This window comes from Bombus impatiens, unplaced genomic scaffold (assembly GCF_000188095.3).
Source record: "Bombus impatiens unplaced genomic scaffold, BIMP_2.2 scf_0442, whole genome shotgun sequence".
NCBI lineage: Eukaryota > Metazoa > Arthropoda > Insecta > Hymenoptera > Apidae > Bombus > Bombus impatiens.
In genome coordinates this window covers 549868-571574 of record NT_176861.1, presented here as the reverse complement: position 1 = coordinate 571574, position 21707 = coordinate 549868, and the positions used below count along the sequence as shown (strand labels likewise).

At 35.9% G+C, this 21707-nt stretch overlaps 2 protein-coding genes across 7 annotated transcripts in view; one reads left to right on the top strand and one right to left on the bottom strand.

Moving 5' to 3' along the window:
• LOC105680914 (protein mesh-like) overlaps positions 1 to 3354 on the bottom strand; it is a 12466-nt gene extending 9112 nt beyond the window's left edge. The window contains exons 1-5 of one of the 3 annotated variants that reach the window (XM_024368449.2): positions 2875 to 3354; positions 2045 to 2280; positions 1742 to 1929; positions 1351 to 1666; positions 889 to 1120 (exon numbers count right to left, since the gene is read on the bottom strand). In XM_024368449.2, the coding sequence (XP_024224217.1) occupies positions 926 to 1120; positions 1351 to 1666; positions 1742 to 1929; positions 2045 to 2280; positions 2875 to 3292 (1353 nt within the window). In that variant the 5' untranslated portion in view covers positions 3293 to 3354 and the 3' untranslated portion in view covers positions 889 to 925. Of the gene's footprint in view, positions 1 to 812; positions 1121 to 1350; positions 1667 to 1741; positions 1930 to 2044; positions 2281 to 2874 lie in introns of those variants that run through there. The other 2 variants (XM_024368448.2, XM_012386981.3) reach the window with 2 other exon arrangements.
• LOC100740589 (FH1/FH2 domain-containing protein 3) overlaps positions 1 to 21707 on the top strand; it is a 246234-nt gene that overhangs the window by 220132 nt on the left and 4395 nt on the right. For 3 of the 4 annotated variants that reach the window (XM_024368443.2, XM_024368444.2, XM_012386979.3), the window contains 2 exons: positions 328 to 451; positions 11433 to 11600. In XM_024368443.2, coding sequence (XP_024224211.1) covers positions 328 to 451; positions 11433 to 11600 — 292 coding nt within the window. Of the gene's footprint in view, positions 1 to 327; positions 452 to 11432; positions 11601 to 18386; positions 18474 to 21707 lie in introns of all 4 variants that reach the window. The other variant, XM_024368445.2, reaches the window with a different exon arrangement.

Sequence of the window (21707 nt, the reverse complement as noted above, 5' to 3'; positions counted from 1 at the left end):
GGCGGCGACGGTGGCCGCTGAAAATCTTTCAGAAGGGCCGGCCCCACTTTCCTCTCTCATCAAATACAGTTATCGGAGCGTGAACGGCATTATGGTGCGCTCCGGCGAGGGGAATAAATTGCTTTTTTGCCGCGGGGAGAATCAATTTCTTTTCTTGCCTACCGTTGCATTAATATCCCGCTTGTCTCCGTTTTCATTTCTGTCGCGATATCGTCGAACGTACGCGGATCTCTTACCCAACTGACGCCCCTCCCCTTCTTTCCATCCCTCGTTTTTCAACCACTCAGCCTGTTCACGTGAATTCGACATCCACTCTGATCGTTACAGGTTGGTAAATTCAGGACGAAAGAGGATCGCGCGGACGCGGAGCTCAGGCAACTGCTCGGAAGCGATATCTCCGACGTCGAGAGTATTCACGGTACCCTACCATGGAGGAGACAGAGGAAAGACGGTGAGTTTCCTTTCTACTGTTGCTTGCCTTTCTTCTTCTCCTTCTTCTTCTTCTTCTTCGAGCTCGCTTGTTCTTTCTTTTCTTTTTTTTTTTACCGCCTAACCCATATCTTTCTTTTTCTTTTATTTGGTAGATGTATGCTATTTTATTTGCTTACTGGGAATTCTTTCGATGTTTCTAATCTGTGATCATGCTGAATGTCGAAAGAATAATCGGAGTTTTTTTTTCATAAGTTACTTGCATTTTATGAATTATCGAACGAACCCTCCACGCGAAGGTTTAGTTTCGCGAAGTTAGTTACAGAAGTTCCATTTTCAAAAAGGTAATTTTTGCAAAAGGTAGATACCTACGTACACTCCGTTTCATAACTCAGTGGATATTTATTAATTTTAGGAGCAATGTTTATTTAGATAAATGCTATACAAGATGTTACTTGCATTACCAGTTAGCAACCAACTTAGTAATTCGTTTAACTTAATAGCCTAAGTTGCAGGACCTTTGTGGCCTCGAACCGAATGCCGAAGGCATTATGTCGTCATCTATCTTAAACATATGACGTCCTGGAAAACCATTCACACATCCTCTTCTGGTTAAATCGCGGATCATCCACGTTTGTGAGTAGGGTTCGTATTCGTAGCTTCCTGTGCCATTTCCGGCATTGAAACCCACCTATACGTAGGTTACAATGGTTAATTAATTTCAACCGATTAATTATAAAATAGAAACTTTTCGAGTTACGACAATAAATCTATCTTTAGCTAATAAGCAATTATGTTCTTGAATAAATAATGAAATTTTTATACCAAAGAATAACAGAAGATTCGTCTAATGTATCAATATGTATTTAGCGCAGTCCTAAAAAGCGAAACGTGTATAAAAATTGATTCGAATGAACTTACGAATGCCGAGATTCCACCTTCTCCATTCACAGTATCACCGCCAGCTTCCGTGTGGCTGGTCCATTGAATATTCAGATAATTAAATATCACGTAAGTGTTCACTTCGTCTGTGGCCAAGACCATTTGGAACGTATTCGTTTTGTAGAGGGAATTATCGATACCACCGACGAACGACACATTTTTCCATGTTACTACGACCGCGTGTTTAGGGTCGAAGGCTTCGGCTCCAATCATTCCTTCGCGAATATCCCATTTGAGACGTTCGCGCATTTCCACGCCAAATTGATCTGTTCTGTTTTGCAAATCTTCTTCCACTCTAAAATTCATTTTCGTAATCGATCCCTACGTTATTCAATGTTTTATTTAATAATTTTTGTAATTTTTAACCTACCTAAAGTATACGCCAGGTCTCCTCTGGTCTATGTCTGTTGGTCGAATTTTTCCTATGCGACATTTACTGAAAAATATTCCTATAAAACTAGGATCGTTCTCCTTTGGCCAATTTCTGACCGGAAACACCAGAGGGTAAGTATAATGCATCGGAGGATCGGTAAATTCTAAATAACCATTTACTGATACCTGTAACGTGTGATGTATTCTTTAGACGAATACTTGGGGATTTATTAATATTGGCAGATTAGGTTAGCTATTAATTACTGATACTTTGATAAGCAGATGACAAAGAACAACGTACTCTGGTGTAATTGAATCTGAGCCCGAAGAATGGTAATTGAAAATTGAAATTCTTGTGTACTTGTGGCATCGAAGCTTGGATTTCCCTTTGATAATCGCCATCGTCATTGTTACCACCCTTGTCGACGTACCAATACATGAATTTTGATCGAATTTCTTTCAATCTAGTCTCCGTTAAAACATAATTTAGAACTGAACCATCCGAATGAGGCGCGTATCTGTCTGCTTCCGATAAATCTGTAAGGATACAGGAGTTCTGATATTTTGGTATCGATGTTTGATGTCACGTGCGATAATCTCGAACATTTGCATCGTTTAATAGTTTAATTAATAATTTTGTACGAAAATGAAAATACTGTTACTGGTTTTGTAGATTTTCTGTTAATGTTAGAAACAAAAGTCGTAGAAACAAAAACGAGATGTATCCGTGTGGATCATAACGCGATCATCTAGCTTAAGCCAATTGTAATAGTAGAAAAAAGGGAATAATTTTTATTCAGATATCATAAATATATCATAAATATATGTGGTAGGAAGATTGAAAAAGCGTGTTACGAAACTGACAACGATACGATCCAATGATTTATCTGATAAAACAGATAAGATTTGATTCGTTAATTGAATTAAATAGCAAAATTACGTATAGTACATCTATCAATCAGGTATTATACCCCTAAGAGAAAAATGTGCCTGGGTTACGTGCAACTTTTCTTCACGGCAAAATTCTCTGAAAATTTTAAAGACATCCTGTCTTGATTTATTTTTTTGATATTTTTTACACAAATAAAAAAAACAAATGGTAGTCACGCCCATTGGTATCGAGACACCTACCGTATCTCGCATACTTTCTATTTCTTCTTCCGGCTATTTTCTCGGAGAAACCATCGGAAAGTGTGATTTCATTCTCAGGTTTATTTTTTTGGTCAGAATTGTTAACGGCATTGAACGAAACTTCTTCTACCCCTTTCTTCGTTTCGTCCTTGTCATCGTGATTACCTTCGTCTTCGTTCACATCCACTTGTCCGGATAAACTTTGCTTTCTTATCGGAGATATCTGTCCGGTATACTTATTACTTTCGGCGTTCGATTTTTTATTATCCATAGATTGGGTCTCATCCAGATCGAACGCATTCTCGAACGATTCATTCTCAGTTTGCGCTGATATCTGACTGCTCAGTAAAAGGAGGAGACAGCAGAAAACGATCGACTTTGGAAAAGCAAAAACACCGATACAAAACTCGTTTCGCATTTTTAGCAGAAGTAGATTGCACCGATTTGTTTAATTTACTAAAAGAGACTGAGTCTGAACTCAGGTAGCGACTAGTAATAACGGAACTGATATCAGTAATATTGTGATAAAACGCGTTTATCTTCTTGCTACAAGTGGATAAGGTGAGGTTGAAACTCGAACGATTGAAACGAACGAAGTCGATAGTTTCTTTATTATTTGCCGACTCGGAATGTCTTTTTTCTTGTTTTTTTTCTTTTTCGCGTAGTGTTGTTATTTAATTCCATAGTCTTAATTAAAAATCACAAAGTTATTATGCACAATGTTTATTGTGTTTTTGGAACGATGTGTTATTTGTGAAATAAATGTGTTTCAGGGCACTCACTTTTAAAGTGTGGCAAAAAATCATGCTACTATTAGTTTCGTAACGTAAATGCGTTTACAATAAAAAATGGGTATAATAGCACGCATTGGAGGTACTACGTGAAAAATAACGTAAAAATAAAGAAGAGAAAATTGCTTGCTAATTGGATTCTCTACAAAATGAGATAACAGAATTATAAAATATATTTCTCAAATACCATGTAATTTATCGCGTTGATCTAAAATTGCACAAAGCCTAATTTTCATGAATATTTATTAAAACACTGAATACAAGAAATTATCAGGCTTCAAATGCATTGATCTATACATGCATTGTATAAGTATACTTAAACGATAGTCTTGCATTTTCTTTCCTTAATCTTTTTATTCTTTGCATTCTAATTCTAATTCTCATCTTCTATATTGCAATAAGGGTTTTACAAAAACCTTAAAAATATATTTGTTTATTTTTTTTTCTATTGTTACTGTATCTTGTATACCAGTATTTTCACAAATGCTCGTGAAAGAACTATATTATATATTTTATGTTGCACAGTATTCTAAATATTTTCGATTAATAGCGCGTACTACAAAAAGAAGAATCTACGAAATACTTAAATTGTAGGATACAAAAAAATATTCCTATAGTTTTATTTTCAAGTTATGATGACATTTTATAATCCACCTAAGTGATTTGAGTATAATATTGCGGAGACGAACGCTCGATCATTGAACTGAAACATTATTCAGAGCATTTTATTTGTAATAAAATAATCTGTTCCGACTGATATGTAGTATTTTTCAGTATTACAAAAAGCACGCAGATCGTCTTAAGAAGTTCTTTGAAAAGTACATTGAAAGCCCGCACTTAATAATTGATAAAACGATTGATACGCGTATTACTATTATTGATATGTTATACTATAGCGACAAAATGTAACAAACAAGCACAGAAAAACAAAGAGAAAGGTGTTCTACAGGAAAACTCTTGCAATTTCTGTTACTATATCATTCGACAAAGATGGACCGTGTGCTAAATAACGTAGTATCACGCGAAATATTTGCTCGATTCGTTCTTCCATCGGACATCAAAGCGCAATTTGCAACATAAATCCGTTTTCTGTGTGTCGCATCGTTCATCGATCGAAACATTCTAATATCCTGCCACCGACAAGTTTCATATTTCTACATTACGCGACGTCTGGCTCCGCGATACCGTAGAATACAGAACGGGGCAATAGAACGAAATAATACCGTCGCTTGTTGTGCTCGATCGAAGAGCAGAAATCACTGCTACGTTTTCATATTTCTTCTTTTTTTTTCCCTCTGTTCTTTCGTCGAGCCCCATGGAACAAGCTACTAATTTCATTTGCATGTACGATAGAGAAATTTATTGCGCTCGTGTGTGACTCGCACTATCATACGAGCTCGTTACGCCTTCGATGGCGAATTAATGGCGTTGAAAAGTGATGAAAGTGGAAAAGAACGTAAAACTAAATGAATGGCACTGCGCTTACGGGTTTTATGGTAGTAATTGCGGATAAATAAAGTACATTTTATCTACGGAGTTAATTTTCTCCCGGTACTTTATAATTTCAGAGTTTCCTGCGATAAACGATTAATCATTTCATTGCTTAATCGATGTGCAGAAAATATAGGAGGATTTAATTGCTTTGAGATAGAGCAAGGAAGTCTGTTTAATTTGCACGACATTAAAGAATATCCACACGTCGAATACATAGTCGTATAATTTAAATAAAAATAAAATATAAATATAATTTACGAATATATTTCGAAATACTTTGAAATCATAAATTAATTCGCGAATTCCATAAGCGTCTCTTAGTAAACTGTACCCTCAAAAAGCAAAATTCTGCTTCAATTCTTTTTATCTAAAAAATGAACATTTTCTTTCCATCTCGATAATATCCTTTCTTTTCTCAATGACGCATTCTAAACAGAGGGGGGGAAAAAATTCTCATTTTCAGGACGTTTCGGATTTAGTTGGCGCAGGTGAAAGAATGGCTAGCTAGCCAAAATTCTCGTCGTCCTCCTTAGCGGTCGGAAATATAACGCGTCGCCTTAAAAGGGTGGCTCCGCGGCGCAGATAAGAACAAAGTGCGAAAATTTCTCCTCGTTTCTGTAGCGTTGGAACCGGTGGCGGCACACGAGATAAATGCCCTCCTTAAGCAAACGCTCTCGAGGCTAGATTCGAGGATAGCGTCGGCTCGTTTGACGGTGTTACCGGAAAATGAAAAGTAACGGCATCGAGATTTCAGAACGCCGCGCATCAGGCCACTCTGCGCCTCGAAAGAAACGGCGAGGATCGCGTTTAGAAGATAATCCCGCGTGAAAGGGGTTTACGTTGTTTCCCTGCCCACCTTCAATATTTTCCTTCGTCTCGCATTTTTGTCTCATTCCTTTTTGCCTGCTCTTTCTTCGAGAAAGCTTTCCGCTGAGTCTTGTTTATGACAGATCGTCTAGAATTTCGTTATCTCGCCTTCAGATGAGTTACGTGATATTATATTTTAGGATGTATTGATACATACTACTTGCAGATGAAATTATTCGCGTAATTAATATGGGTTTTCGTATACGTAGAACTTGTTGTCGATTAAAAAATCTTGTTCGTATGGATGGTGCGTTTATGCGCTTACGAATACGAGAGAAGAAAATACGCTGTGCTGAAGTCTTACGCCAACTATATCAGAAATTCTGTTTATGGTGTTGCTTATTTATGGTTGCTCCTGATTCGCAAATTTGAAACTACTGCAATAAATAGAGCCTCGTTCTAAATCTTATAAAATACGCATAGAGATAAGCCAGGAGAGAAAAGAAGCGAAACGAGAAGCGGCTTCCTGAAATATTAATAAGAAAATAGCAGAGAGTGCGAAGTTAAGCGATTAAAAACTTATTCGTTGATGTTTCTGAAAGAGTTATTACTTTTGGAAACAAACGAAGAACTTGTTAAAGGTATGAATTATTTCAAATCATGAGTTTTTAACTAAATACTTCTTTAAAAAAACGACCAACGAGTCGATGAAAATTAACATAGTACCAAACGTTTCTCAACGCGTTCGTAAAACTGTAATATTTCTTCTCGATGAGCCACGGTAAGATTTTAGTACAGCACTGTACATATAAAAGAGATATTATTTGAACGCAATATGCAAAAAAATGCCAGTATCGTATACTTCGATGATATCTGCTGCGAGAGACAGCCAGAGTAGCACTTGTCTGACTACATATTGGTATATACTACTGTCGTTCTATCTTATCGGAGATATATGCAGCGTTTTTAACATTTTGCAAAAATTCTTCGCAACAGCTTTGCGTTTTTTTACATTTTCATGTTTTCGTTAGCGTATGTGGAAATGAGAAAAGAAAATATGCATAGCAAAAGTAATAGCAAGATTAATTAGACAGCTGCCAAGTGCATAGGATGTTGAGAATGTGGAAAACGGGATGAAGTTGTCGCATTCGTGATGAAATTTTTTTTAAATCATACAATATATTACGGAAGCGACGAGATAACTTAGTCGACGAGATGGAATTCGGAGTTAGTTGTAGATAAAGCTACGTAAAATTTGAGCATTCCTGAAACAAGGAAGAATGTGTAACAAGACATAAAGGGTTGCCGCAAATATGACATTATCATTTTGCTATATCAAGAGGAACGTAGAAAAGCGTAATTTTCAGACATAACTGTTTACGCCCTCTCAGCGAAATTAATTAAAGAAGTGAAATTTAGTTTGGGCAACTAATTTCAAACTACAATCAATTTTAATGCAGTTTATACAATTTTCAAGTTGAGAGTTTCGTTATTAAAGTTAGAAAACCATTTATAGCGTACTGTCGTTATCCATTCGTAGCTCTAAGAACATGTCTATACTTGTTACTGATAATAATCATTTATTAATACATATTATCGTATTATCCACATAATGACACAACTTATACTTGTATTCTCAATTATCTTTATCCGACTATATACTAGTTATTTGAAATACGATTCTTAAAATGAGTTACCAAACATTTTCCCGTGACAAATCTGAAATTCTGTACAAAACAAATTATCTTCCTATTATTATACTCGGTATACGCTAGAAAATTCTAAACGTCATTATTCGCAATTTCATCCTAGGCACTTTCCCACGCACTATTACACGTAAAACGGCATAAAAATTCCCATAAAATATCAGGACCTGTTGTTTACGAAGCAATTTCGTGGGACAAATTCCAAATTCTATACAACTCGACGAAGCAATTTCGATTACCTTGCGGGTGCACCGGGCCGAGCAATGCTATTTCCGTGTCGATTGCGCGGCTGTTTTATGGCAACTTCCAATATTTCAGTTACGGAATTAGCTCTCGGGATACACCACAGAAGATGATCACAACAGTTTTCGTGGAAAGCGATGAATAACGAAAAGCAGATATCTTGCAGGTCACGGAAAATCATCTCGTATTGTCATCGCATCTTCTTCCCCTTCTACCTTCAAAAAAAAGGCGTTGAAATTCTTATGCTTACCGTGAACTGTACACATATAAGGGTCTTAGAGGGTGGAACCACCTCTTTACGGCTCGTAAACTTGCCAATGCCCGTGCATTACCTGAGATCCGCAGCCATCATAACTTTCCTTCCTTTTATTCCCTTGTATGCTCCTCTATAAAATATCTAAACGCCCCCACCTAAGTCGAGCCGCTACTTCACTACGTGGACAACATCCCCTCTGTCGCCTATGACCCCGCGAGTTGAACACCTAGATATATCATGTGAATTTTTCCACGTGGTCCTCTGCCGCCTCAAGGATCACGATTTGTCGCGGCAGATTCTCTCTCAGACGGGTATCTTCCGACCCGTTATTGCATTCATATCCGCGGTTTCCTTGAGAGGGTTGTATTTACGTCGAGATTGCTGAAAATGAAAAGCTAAGGGAAAGGTAAGGGTAGCAACCGTGGCTTTTCTTTCCTCTTTTTGTAGATATACCTTTTGCTGCTATATACAGTTATAACGGTTCAGGTAGACCCGAGGAATTTGGAAGATTTTTTAATACGGTACACGAGGTGCAGAATTCAAGGAAGGAGGAGAAGATAATACGAAAAATTTAATTGGTATTATTTAATTAATGTATGAATACGGGACTTTTATCCGGTCACCTGGAGGCAGACAGTAGATTCCATTTCCAAAGTGATCGTACCGGTTCATGTATTCTGGTGTATTCGAGGAATAAACTTTTGTAGAATTAAATCTTAGATTTGTGTTTTGAAAGTATCGGGGACAGAAGGTTTGTGTCCATCGGTAGGTACTACATAGACCTAAGTTGTAGGTATAAAATTGAATAAAAATACGTATGGATTTATAAAATGAAAAACAAATATTCACAGAAGTTTTATTGATCGTATAAGTTCTATTTCGTCATTTTAAAGTTTTCAAAATCTCAAGAGTCGTACCGTACGAATCGTTTTGATCCTAGGATTATCGAAGTCTTCAAGATGCTATAGTGGACAAGGTCCTAAGACCACTGACGCGCCATGATATTCGAGATCTCACGGTTCTCGAAGTGTCTGGATGCCCGAGATTCCTAGATACACAAGGCGTCAGGAAACACTCAGCAAGTAATACGCCAGAAGCTTACCAGTTTCTTAATTCTCTGGTTTCCTAGTCTCTTATTTGGCGTACTCATAGTTCCAAGTATCATTATAAAAAAGCTAAAAAATTCTGCAAACACTATGGTAAATGATGTTGATGTTGATGATAAAATACTGTTTCCATGAAAAGATAGTAGATGCTAATTGCTAACTAGCCATTACTTTTTGGTAAAATTCTCAGATTGATATCGCAAGTTCACCAATGTTTGGCTTTATAAACAGTAGCATGTATGCACACAATACTTGATAGAAAAATTTACGTATCATCAACCGTCATTAGAAATTCTCGCAGTTATGTCACTGCAAGGATGAAATAGTAGACAATTTCCTGCTAGATAGTTGCAAAGTTAAAATCGTTTAACCTCCTCGAAAATAAACAGAGGCACGAAAGTCCAGTAATCTGCGACATTGAAGACCCACATCGGGTTGACCACATCGCAAAACTTGGCCCTTCCTTTGACCCTGCTTCATGGGAATTCCCACTGCCTTCTCATCTCCTTCTTTACGGTTCTTCTCGTGAGCAACCTTCGTATCGGATTTACACAGCCGCCGAGACCGCCAATGGAAGCTTCTTTCAGGCGAGTTTCAAAGAAGCTCTCAAAGGAACTCACCGTGCTTTTGACGGTTCCGAAGTTTCTGCCCCGTGGACCGACAGTATAGAGAGACTGTTCCGCCAAGAGTTGACCGGAGAGCCACTACGAAAGAAAAATGACCTCGTCTCCTTGTATCGACTGTTCGAGTAAACGTCGCGGTACCTCTGTGTTCGACGAAAATATGTGTCGAGAATCGTTAATAACAGAGAAGGTTTAAGAACGTTGGCATATAACATTTTAGTATTTCGATTTTCGATGGATTGTGATATTGCGAAGATTGGGACATGTTCGTGACGTGGGACATATTTTGAAATTCGATGATCAGGATGGAACATTTCTTTAGGTCTTCAGGTGTGTTTGTGCGTCTTCCTTAGATGTATAACGTAATACAACGAGAATATTGAAATAAAAGAGAAGTATAAAGAATAGAAGATTCGAAATATCAATGAAACTTGAATAAATTTACATTAATTAAGATTTACATTTACAAGCATCTGTGGTATCAGCTGAGATTTAGAATAAATTTTCTGACGGTAGAATTTGGAAGTGGAAGTAGTACGAATGTAAAATTGAAACGACAGACTACGACAGACTAAGAACTTACTGTTTATGTTATCTTCTTAAGATAAATGTATTTTGAGAATCGAATATTAATTATGTACTTACACGTATGTTGCGAGATTGAGAAATTTATAACAAATAGAGTTGATCAGTTAAACCTCTATGAAACGTACATATTAAACGTTAATATTGTTTTCGTTGAATGAAAACCTCGTTATTATTAATTCCCGCATAAATCATCGGTTCCTCTATAATTGCATCTTTAAACAACCCCGTTTCGATGACGTAATTTTCCACATGATGACACATTCACCCAGAATCTATCTTTCATCGTTCGTTCCATAGGAAGTTCGCCAGAAATATTCCACTCCCTAATCGGATTATTCTCAGTTTGCATTCGACGTAGTTCGCAGGCCTGAGGTTTTAGCCACGAACTTTCTTCCTATCGGAAGTTCATCGCGTGCGCTAATGCCGAATCTTTCTAACTAAAGGAACAGCGTTTACCTTATGATTAATTATAAAGTAATAAAAAATGATAATCTTTCGTGTAATTAAATTTCATTCTTAAAGAGAATGGAAATTAACTTTTGTAAATAAAATTGCTACACTAATGAAATTAACTGTCCTTTGAACTAATTTTCATCTTACTTTTCATTACTTTTAATATAAAATATTTATTATTTGAGTCGTTCCCCAAGATTTTTTCTTATAATATTCAAATAAATTTTACAGATTTAAATAAAGATTAAACTTATAATAGTTTATGAACTATTAATACGTATTATTGTTATATCTAGTACTTTTCGGAAGAGATAACAACAAATAGACAAAACAACGATTCTTTAAGCCCGTTAACTAATATAAAACAATTTATAACTCCTTAAACTCTTTAAATGAAATATTAACAAAGAATCGGGATTTCGCTGTTTTACGAATTAAGTTGAAAATTCCAACGTCGAAATTGTAAAGAAAACACGAAATGTGGATTTCAGGTCGCACATCGCTGGCCCCGTTGCTTCGCGACGAAAACACCAACGGGAATCTGACTGATGGTGACGACGAGTTGCTGGAATCGCTGGTGAAAACAGCAACGAAGACACCGGCAACGAGAACAACGCCGAGGGAACGCAAGAGGACCAGACACGCCGATCGTAAGTCTTGTAAGTGTGATCCCCGCACCCTGCACTTACCCTCCATTCTTCCGCGCTGATCGATCTATCCATGTTCTTTCTTAACAAGATCGATCGTTTAATCGGTTCCTTGCCGATTCATTTTCGGCGTCTTCGCGTGACGTATTTATGGACCAATCTTTTCGAGGACTTCTTCGCGTAGAGATCCATTTTGAAAACGATCGGTATTTTGCGTACTGTACACGCGTTGTTGTTGAACTCGTTTAAACGACGATGATTAAGAAATAATTATACGTGGGTCGACGAGAATCTGTTGACAATTTTCGCATTGCATTGGAAAATATCCAAATATCCTAAAGAATTATCCTAACTAATTCAAAGGATTAACTTAGAAGCAAAAAATATCTATATAATTTTTTATCTGTGTAATTAATCGTTCATAAAGTGTACAAACAACTTAAGTTTCATTGAAGAGTATTAATATAGAGTTTCCAGATGACGTACGTGTTATCTTTGCGTCTCATTTCAAAACTCGTTACTTCTGCGTTGTTATTCTGTGTGTTATTCTTAAATTTTCTCACGAAGCATCGATCTCATACTCGTATTTATCGAGTTAGGAGGCGTTAGGCGATTTCTAAAGATATCTACGAGGTTCGATTGAGCGGAAGGTTCGATGAGCAGGTTCATCGATTGGAAATCTTCCGAAGCGGGAATTCATTTTTCATCAGGAGATCGTGAAGCTCGATTTACTGGTTGGGTTGATTAATCGCTCCCCGGATTTGAGAAGCGTTTTCCCGGAGATTCTAGTTTTCTAGCGGAAAACGCAGATTTCGATACGATCGACCGTTGTTTGCAGATAAATAATTGGCAGGTTCGGGAAGTGATTTCTGGAAACTCGACCAGCGATTAATCTACCGGGATTCGACCAACGAGACAGTAATTCGTTGACAATTTTCTCGTTGTATTGGAATTATGGCGTCATTTGTCATTTTCATCTCTTTTATTGTGAATTTTGAATTAAATATATTACAAAATCTGAACGCTTAAATTTTTATTAGAATTGTGTTTTTAATAAAATAGAATTTTTTAAAAAATATTTGTTCAAGTTGATCGATTGTCGATGTTTAAGCATAGGAATAACTTGTCGAGTAAAAAATGAGAAATAGAATAATTTCTCGTACATTGGATTATGGCGTGTCCATTTGAATGCTAAATTTTTTATCTATTTAGATTATATCAAAAGGTATGTCGAGTATTAAATGTTGATTTTTCTTTATTTTTTTGTTTTTTTGCCACATGTGAAATTTTTTTTTTTTTTTTTATTTAGTTATTTACATTCACAATTTGTCCGATTTGGACATTTGGTAGAATTTTTTGGCTGTTTGATTATCACGAGGGTGGCTACCCCCAGCAGGAACATGTGAAATTGTAATGAAAATGAAACCTGTGAGAAAATGGAAATTTTTTGAAATGGTCGATTTGTCTGAATCTGATTTCTCATATCCAGTGACGATACGATCTATCACAGACAACAACAGACACGGGCTTGAAGTTGCACTAACATTAATTAAGAAAATATCATAGAAGTTCGTAATCCTCCTCGGGATTCCTTCATTTGTATCCTCGGAGCAATACTTCTCCGTTGAACTGTTCTTCTTGATCATGTTTATACAGTAGGACAGCTTTATAGCGTACAATTATTAGCAATTTCTATCATTTCAAAGATTTGTTTTGTTACGTGTATTAACGCGATTACTAGAAAGTCAATTTGTGACTATTTAATTTAAAAAACAATTTCATTTACTATTTCTATTACTTAAGCAATATAGAAATATTTATTCGACGTATTATATTCGATCTGTTTTTGCTGATTAACTAGGGAATTAACTCATCCATCATGTTACCAATCTTTTGAACATAATAATTGTTTTATTTAAAAATATTTTTTTAAACGTTGTTTTATTTGCGTTGAAAATAAATTATATTTATATCTGTTGACACAAAAGTTTCAAGACGTTAATATTTATGAAATAGGAGAAGAATTTTCTACGAATATTCGAGCAATTTTCATTCAGATATTAATTCGTAAACAAAGGAAACAAATTGATTTCTAATACTAATAACGTTTCCTGATTTTTCATGACAGAAGCACTCTATCAATTTCTGTTGTAACCAGAAAACAGACAACGCCAATCATAATTTCGCGAGAGAAGTTATCTGTTTGTAAAATCAAATAAATCTGTCTCCAGGTTTAATGCCGAGCTTTTAATCCTTAAATGCGTCCGGTAAGGCAGGCAGGTGTTGACAAGTCGAAGTGAAACAGTAACGAAATCGATTCCTGAAAATGTTAGCGCCAGTATTATTCCTGCTTTATCCGTGGAATAATTTATACGTCTGCAAATGGAATCCTCGAGTAAATTCCTCTAAAACGATCTAGAACGATCGGTCCATAAATAAAGATTCGCGAGACGCATCGATCTGTAAGCGGAAGTTCGGAGGCGAAATTCGAAACGCCCGCGATCGAAGACAACATTAACATTAAACAAACTTCGATCGTTCGTTCAATTTTCTTCGAGCACCTTATTGGCACCGATCTTCCTTCATCTTTCCTTTCAATCTCGCGTAACTGTACATATACGGGGTATGAAAAAGTTTCAGCCATATTTATAAGGTGTGATTTTACGCATCAAGGTAATGAAAAAGGTTCAGGTATTTATACGCAGCAATTCAGTTACGACCAAGTTGTAATTGTAAATTAAAAAGCAGACACCCCATATTGGAGAAAATGGATAATCCACAGAAAGGATATTTATCTCTAATTACTTGTTGCAGTCGTCGAAAATTAGAAATTCTAATCACTGAACGATCTATGGCCCTAGCTAGATACACTGGCTCGTGAAAGAATTTCAACACTTGTCACGGTATCAAACTTTTATATATTGCATCATATAAAATATTTTGAAATTTCCTTAGTGACATGATTGTATGGATGTTTGAGACCAATCTGGAAATGCATACAGAAGTTACAAGACATTCATTGTAAATATATATCGAGTAAAATAATTATTCTACGACATAAATAGTAATTTTAAGCATATAATAACCATTAAAGATAGTCCCACGTAAAATATCGAGGTTATTGAAGTAACTGTTTAAATACTTTTACCATCTCTGCTAAATCTATACTTTCAGATTTCTTTCAAACTCTATCAATATAATCGTTTGGTCTCGTTACAACGTTAATGAAATATCAAAATGTTTCGCATAATACACATAATACATATATTTAGAAGAGATGTCTGTAAGTGTTCAGATACTTTCACGTACCGTTGTATATCGTTTCCAATTATAAAAGATATTCGAAGAAATTGTTTGTTAAGAAGTTTGAGTAAAACTTGTATATTTCCACCGGTGGGAATAAATAATCCCAGTTACGACAAAGTTTTGATCACCATGCGTCATGCAAGCCACGTAGGTTTCGCAAGTTTTTCAAGCAACATCTGCGGTGGCAGTTTTTTAAACGGCTTTCCACGAAAATGAGACGCCCCCACAGTTTGGTGAAAGTGTCATTTGCATTTTATATTGCGGCCATTCACAGTTTCGGGACACACGGTTCCCGGAGCGTGCTGGTCGCACCGTTTTTATAGTTGAACGCGTCAACGTTTGAAAAATCCACCGAATTTTCCTCGTATCTCTGTTGAAAACGTCTTTTTTCGGTTTATTGCCGGGTGTTTTAAGAATTTCGTTTTCGACGTTACAAACGAGTCTGCGAAAAAAGAAAAAGAAATGTAACGAAAAGGAACGTAATACGAAGTGGCGAATAAAATGTTAAAATGTCTTTCGAGGTGTGACATTTTTTGCTGTGAAAATGAAATATAACCGTGACACTGGCCACGCGAATCAGTTTTTGGTATTGGCTCGATTTTTATGAAACTTCATATAGAAAATAGAGAAATATTTGACTTCCTTCTAACGCTTGTATTCGAACGATACTGATAAAATATCATTCCCGGCAGTTTTTAAACAACTTTTTTTTATGCCCAGTTATTACATCAAAGTTGGAATATTTACACTGTTGAAAAATATTGTGTAAATTAGTATTCGTATAATAAGTATTTGCATATAGCATATTCGTAATTCCTACATAGTTTATACAGAAAAATTAAAAAACTTAGAAACAAACTCATATAGAAATATTTACATTATCAATATTGTTATAATAACACCGGTAGCGTATACAGAATTAATCTTCGTAGTAGTAGATTCATAAAAATGAAAGATTCTAAAGATTCAGATAATTCAGCTATACGTTAAACACGATAGACTGTGCGTAGAAAGATGTAACCCCAGACAAATATTCTGATTCTTTTCTCTTCCATAAAGAAGATTCAATTATTATTACCATATATCATCGATCGATACTGTAATTTTTTAATCGAAAACAAGGGTAGATTTTTACCAACGAAACGTATAAACGTTTCCAGCATCGTATAACGAGGTATTTGCTGCATGCACGCGAGGGTGCAAAAGGATAGAAGATAACGATTAAACATTGCATACATACCGCAGTAAAATAAAAAAAAAATGCAGACATATCGGCATAGAGAGAAGTTCGTAGTGCGTGCTTTCTGTGAAAAGGATATACGGGAGGAAAGCAAATAGGCTACGATTTCAATTCCTATGCCACACGTCGCGCCGTTTCGAACGATCGATGGAAGAATGAATCTCGTTCGTGCCACTCATAATAAAGTCAGGATTTACACTTTATGGATCTGTCTCCTCTTTTTTTTCTTTTTTTTTCACTGTGCAGCCGACAGACGCATAGTTTGGATTTTTTCCCCGTTTCTACAAATATTTGTTCGTATATCTGAGGGAAAAGCGACAAACATTTCAATCAGAAGTATCGTTTGATACTTGAGTCGCATTTATAGATGCTTTAAGCAAAAGAGTTTAGTGGAGCGGAAATTAAACGTACGTGTTCCTGGAACTTTAACCTATTTACCGTTGATACGTTCGTAATAGAATATAACGCGGAGTTAATTTGATAACATTTCGTTACGCGAACTATTTTCTCTCATTTATTACGTGTGTACTTTTTCATCAGTTACTTTCATTTGATGTTGATATTATAAAAATTATCGAGATCTTTCTTACATAATAACCTTTTTAACAGAGTAAATATTATATAGTTGTATAACATATATGTTATCGCAAAATAATGTCCAGTTTTTAAATTGAGAAGGAAAGTATTGTAACAATAATATCAGTCTATAAAAAATATAGTTGAAATGTTAAACGTATGATACGATATATATAATTTCATAAAACACATAAAAGGAAGAAAATGATATTACCTCGAAATAATTTGCATTTTCTAAATTGAAAAGAAACGTATTATAGCAATGATATTATTTCCTAAAAAATGCAGTTAAAATGCAAAAGGCATTGATACAATAAATATAGTGTATTCATAAAATACGTAGAAGGAAGAAGATGATATTCTCTCGAAATAATTTCCAGCTTCTAAATTGGAAAGAAAAATTTAATAACAACGATACTAGTTTTCATAAGAAGTTAAAAACGCAACGATTTAATGTAAGCAGCAGTCATTAGAATACACAGCGTATTTGGTCTTGTTCGAGTTAAGCTCGGGGCTTACGGAGGTTTCTGCGCCCCATCTCCATTGGCGTAATATAAAAACACCACTGAAAACCTCGTTATACAAGGAAACATACATTAGCGAATATATTTCCCGTGGAAACGTGTTGATTCTCTCCATCCGGCAGCAAAACACAGAAAATTACAAACATACGCAAGAGACTTGGTCCATAATGCATCAACGATGTTGCATTAACATTGAACACGTTAGGGGTAGTTGCCGCACGTACAACACATAGAGTATTAAATAAAGTAAATGATATAATAAGCTAAGAAGAGAAAAAGAGTCAGATTGGGGAAAAAAGAATGAGACAAGGAAACTAGTTGCGTTGAGGGAAAATAACTATTGCCATTGTGTTAGCATGAGTATATGTAATTCAGGAGGCGTGCTTTACACCCGGTGAAACCTCCATCCTCGTTTCCCCTTTTCTTCCTCATTTCCTTCCCTTTGTCCCGAATTATCCAGTTTAAGGTGGCGTAGCGAGGGGTGTGGTGATGGCTTGACTACACGTACACACGTACAGGCACACACGCACGCAAATACTAACTGTGCGAAAGTTTTAACTCGAATCTACCAAAAGGAAATATTTTAATTTTCCGAATGGATATAAAAATTCTCATTAAATGCTATAATTTGAAACATAAAAGGTATTATTGATTTGAATAATTATTGTAATATTTTTTCTCACTCTTTTGTCGTTCTCTTGAGTAAGATAAGTCTACCTTCTCGTCTCTTGATTTCGATGTTAAAATAGTTAAGAAAGAAACTTCAATATGAGTTTCGCCAATATAAGTTTCCTAATAAATCAAATAAAGAATCATTTTTGGAACTTCCGATAGAGTATATAAATACATTCTTCCAACCAAATAAAGGAATAGTTTTGGTGACACACAATATTACAACGTGGAATATTTGCTGTCATTGTTTTCGTCTATGGTCTTTAAATATAATTAGCTGCTATTGTATCTCTATCACTGCATGAACCGAGGCTTTTGTACAGCGTAATATACAATATACAAGTGTATAAATAGCCGCGTGTATGTGTTTGCGCGCGTGTGTAAGGTACGTACGTACGTACGTGTATAAATATAAACTGGTGGCGGTTGCTAACGGGGTGGCCTAGCCTTCTTCCCTTCCTCTTTTTTTCTGTCTGACAGTGAAGCGGTCGCGCACCCGGGAGAACAACACCACGCCGGAAGGGTACCAACCCTGAAGGGCTACCGATCGTGACCGACGCGATGAAGGTTCGCTGGTTTTTCGATTAAACGCAACTTTCTTTTTCTTTATTTTTCATCCTCTGCGTGTAACGCGTGTCTCTGTATCTATCATCTGTTCTTCCCTTTTCAACCGCGTGTTTCATATTTTCTTTCCTTTCGCCTTGGAATGCCTTCTTGCTTCTTTCCGTCTGGGTATGCTTTGCTTGTCCTTTGCAGCATGCGACACGAACGCAATATTTTAAGGTTGACGTTTTATCCGTTGATTGGAACGTCTCTTGGCGAGGCTCGCGATTTATTCACGGTTACTCTTCGTTTGCTTTGTGTTCGATGACGATATAATTTTGCTGGGCATGCCGAATGAAACTTTTAATCGAGATATCGAGGTCTGTTTGAAATTAATGGTAGATGGACAGAAACGAAGGTCGCGATATTTATCGAAGGTATATTGGCATTACACGGCGGATGTTTATGCAATCTCATATTTTTATAAACGTAATTAAGGAAATGAAATATAAATCGAAATTTATTTCGTCTTCTTATAATTTTATATATTGTATGCGTTTGCTACATTTCTATTTTATAAATGCTTGAAAATCTGCAGTCTATTCGTGACCGTTCATTTAGATCAGTTGATTTTGAACAGATCTTAGGATCTATTAATATTCGAGATGTTCTGTCGGAGATATTTTGCATGTGCTACATATACGTACATGTTACGTTCGTACGATTTCATCGTATTGATCGTACGATCTACATTTAGATGACTTTAAATATATTGGAAAATTTGGTTAGACGTAGTGACGTCCGATTACTCGTAGGCGTCCGTCTGTCTCTCGAATTAAGTCAAAAATATACTTTTTGAAGATTAAAATTCATGTTGCATAATTTTGTGGAGGATGATTAAACGTGTTGGTATATAGTGACGTCAAATGTATTTAAAAATATTTTAAATATGTAATACAGAATACAAAATCAACCATAGTTCGCTGGATACTGGTCGATATAAAACGCTCGATACTAACCAACTGATTACAGATTGATTCGCTCTAAACTGTTTCCAAAGACTGATTACCGATCACTATACATCACCAACACGTTTAATCATCCTACACAAATTGGTGACCCCAATGTGATTCATGTGCCGCTACAATTTTAATTTTCACAACTACATCTCAAGACCTATCATCCTGTAATTTAGATCACAAAGACGAGTAAGCCTGTTACTCATTCGAAGGTTAAGTAAAAAGTTGAACCGCCATGTGTTACACCTACGCCTTTGTGGCAGAAGTTTCTTTGGCTTGCAGGGGAATTGCGCGACCTAAATGCATTTACCTCGGACGGACTTTTGCCCTAACCAAGGCAGTTCTTGCCTTTGCAAATTCACCTCGAAGAACAACTTTATCGATAAAAACTGTTCGGTATCCTTAATTAATTAATAATCCTGTCCAAAGCAAAGTAAAATATTGCATACTTCTTACTGAGATTAATCGAAAGTGAGATACTCGATCATAATGTTGATCATGGAGTAGTAAAAGGTTTCGTTATCGTTTCAATTTATTTGTAAATTGCATGTCGAATGCGTTATTGCTTCGTGTTCGTGTTCAGACACGTACTTAGAAATACTTCGAAATACGAGTATGGATATTTCATGTTCCAATAATTAAGTTGGTTCGAAAGACAGGATAAATTGAAATAAACGACAGAAGAGCGATTCGATCTTAATTTATCTGAGTGTACGTGATGAATTCTTGTTTCGATGGCTCCTTTTAGTCGCGCCGTATGATTACATACGTGGCACGCGCTTCTATCATGCATTTGTATAGAGAGAAAGTGATAAACCCGTGGAATGTTGAATAATTCAAGCGGCGCGCTTGTCGAAGATGTTTTCAACGACGTTTGATTTACACAGGCAGGAAACGATGTTAAAACATACTTATCTGCTTGAATTTCATTCTAACAAAACAACAACAGTAGCGCTTAAAAGCGATAATAAGTTTAGAGAGAAAAGTAGACGCCTCGGTTTACCTTAAGAAAATCAGAAAGCAATTATAGTAATCGAAAAAATCATTGAAAGAAAATTACGATAACGTCGTTTCGTTGGAGCAACGACAGCGATGAGTATCGAGAAATAAGGGGAACAAATTGTCTATATCTTAAATATACGAATGGCAATACGAATCGCATTACATAAGATAACTATGTAATCCAGCTATTGATAATGTTAAACCACATTTACCCTAAGTGGATTGATTGATTCATTGGTAATTGAGTTCAATATTTGCTTCATTATAAAAGCAATGTAGCTTATGGTAAAATATAATTCTATATACAGGGTGGTTGGTAACTGGTGGTACAAGCGGAAAGGGGGTGATTCTACGCGAAAAAAGAAGTCGAAAATATGGAATAAAAATTTGTCGTTCGAGGCTTTGTTTTCGAGAAAATCGACTTTGAATTTTCGCTCGGTACGCGTGCGGTACGTTATAACGGATCTCACTGTAGATCGTTGTCTCGATGAAAAAATTTGAAAAAAAAATTTTTAAAAATTTTTATTCTATATTTTCGACTTCTTTTTTCGCGTAGAATCACCCCCTTTCCGCTTGTACCACCAGTTACCAACCACCCTGTATATAGAATTATATTTTACCATAAGCTACATTGCTTTTATAATGAAGCAAATATTGAACTCAATTACCAATGAATCAATCAATCCACTTAGGGTAAATGTGGTTTAACATTATCAATAGCTGGATTACATAGTTATCTTATGTAATGCGATTCGTATTGCCATTCGTATATTTATGCAATGTTAATATACAATGTAACACGGCGTTCGTATAACTATCAGTTTTACCTTCTAATCATTTCATGAAATAATTCTGCTTGCGTGAATTACCTAATAAGAGTCACGTACGAACCCGAGGGAATATATTACGGAGTCTGTTGATACCCCTAGTTCTGATTAATCCTTACAGTGTATTTGTTGCGAAAGGGAATAATGAATCGTTGGAAAAGGAGATCGCTCGCCGGGAAACGCGACGAAAGCAACGACGATACGATGATGCGAAGAGAATCTCGTTCGAAGATGCCATCCGCGTGTTGATTAATTTCAGACTTCGTGTTAATTACTTTCGGAACTGATAATTAAATTTTAACTAGCTTTATTTATGGTGGTAACCAGAAGAAAGTAATATAGGTACGAGAGAAAATAGGTCTCGAATAAATATTAAACAAAGTAAAATAAACTTTCAATTATTTTGTGAA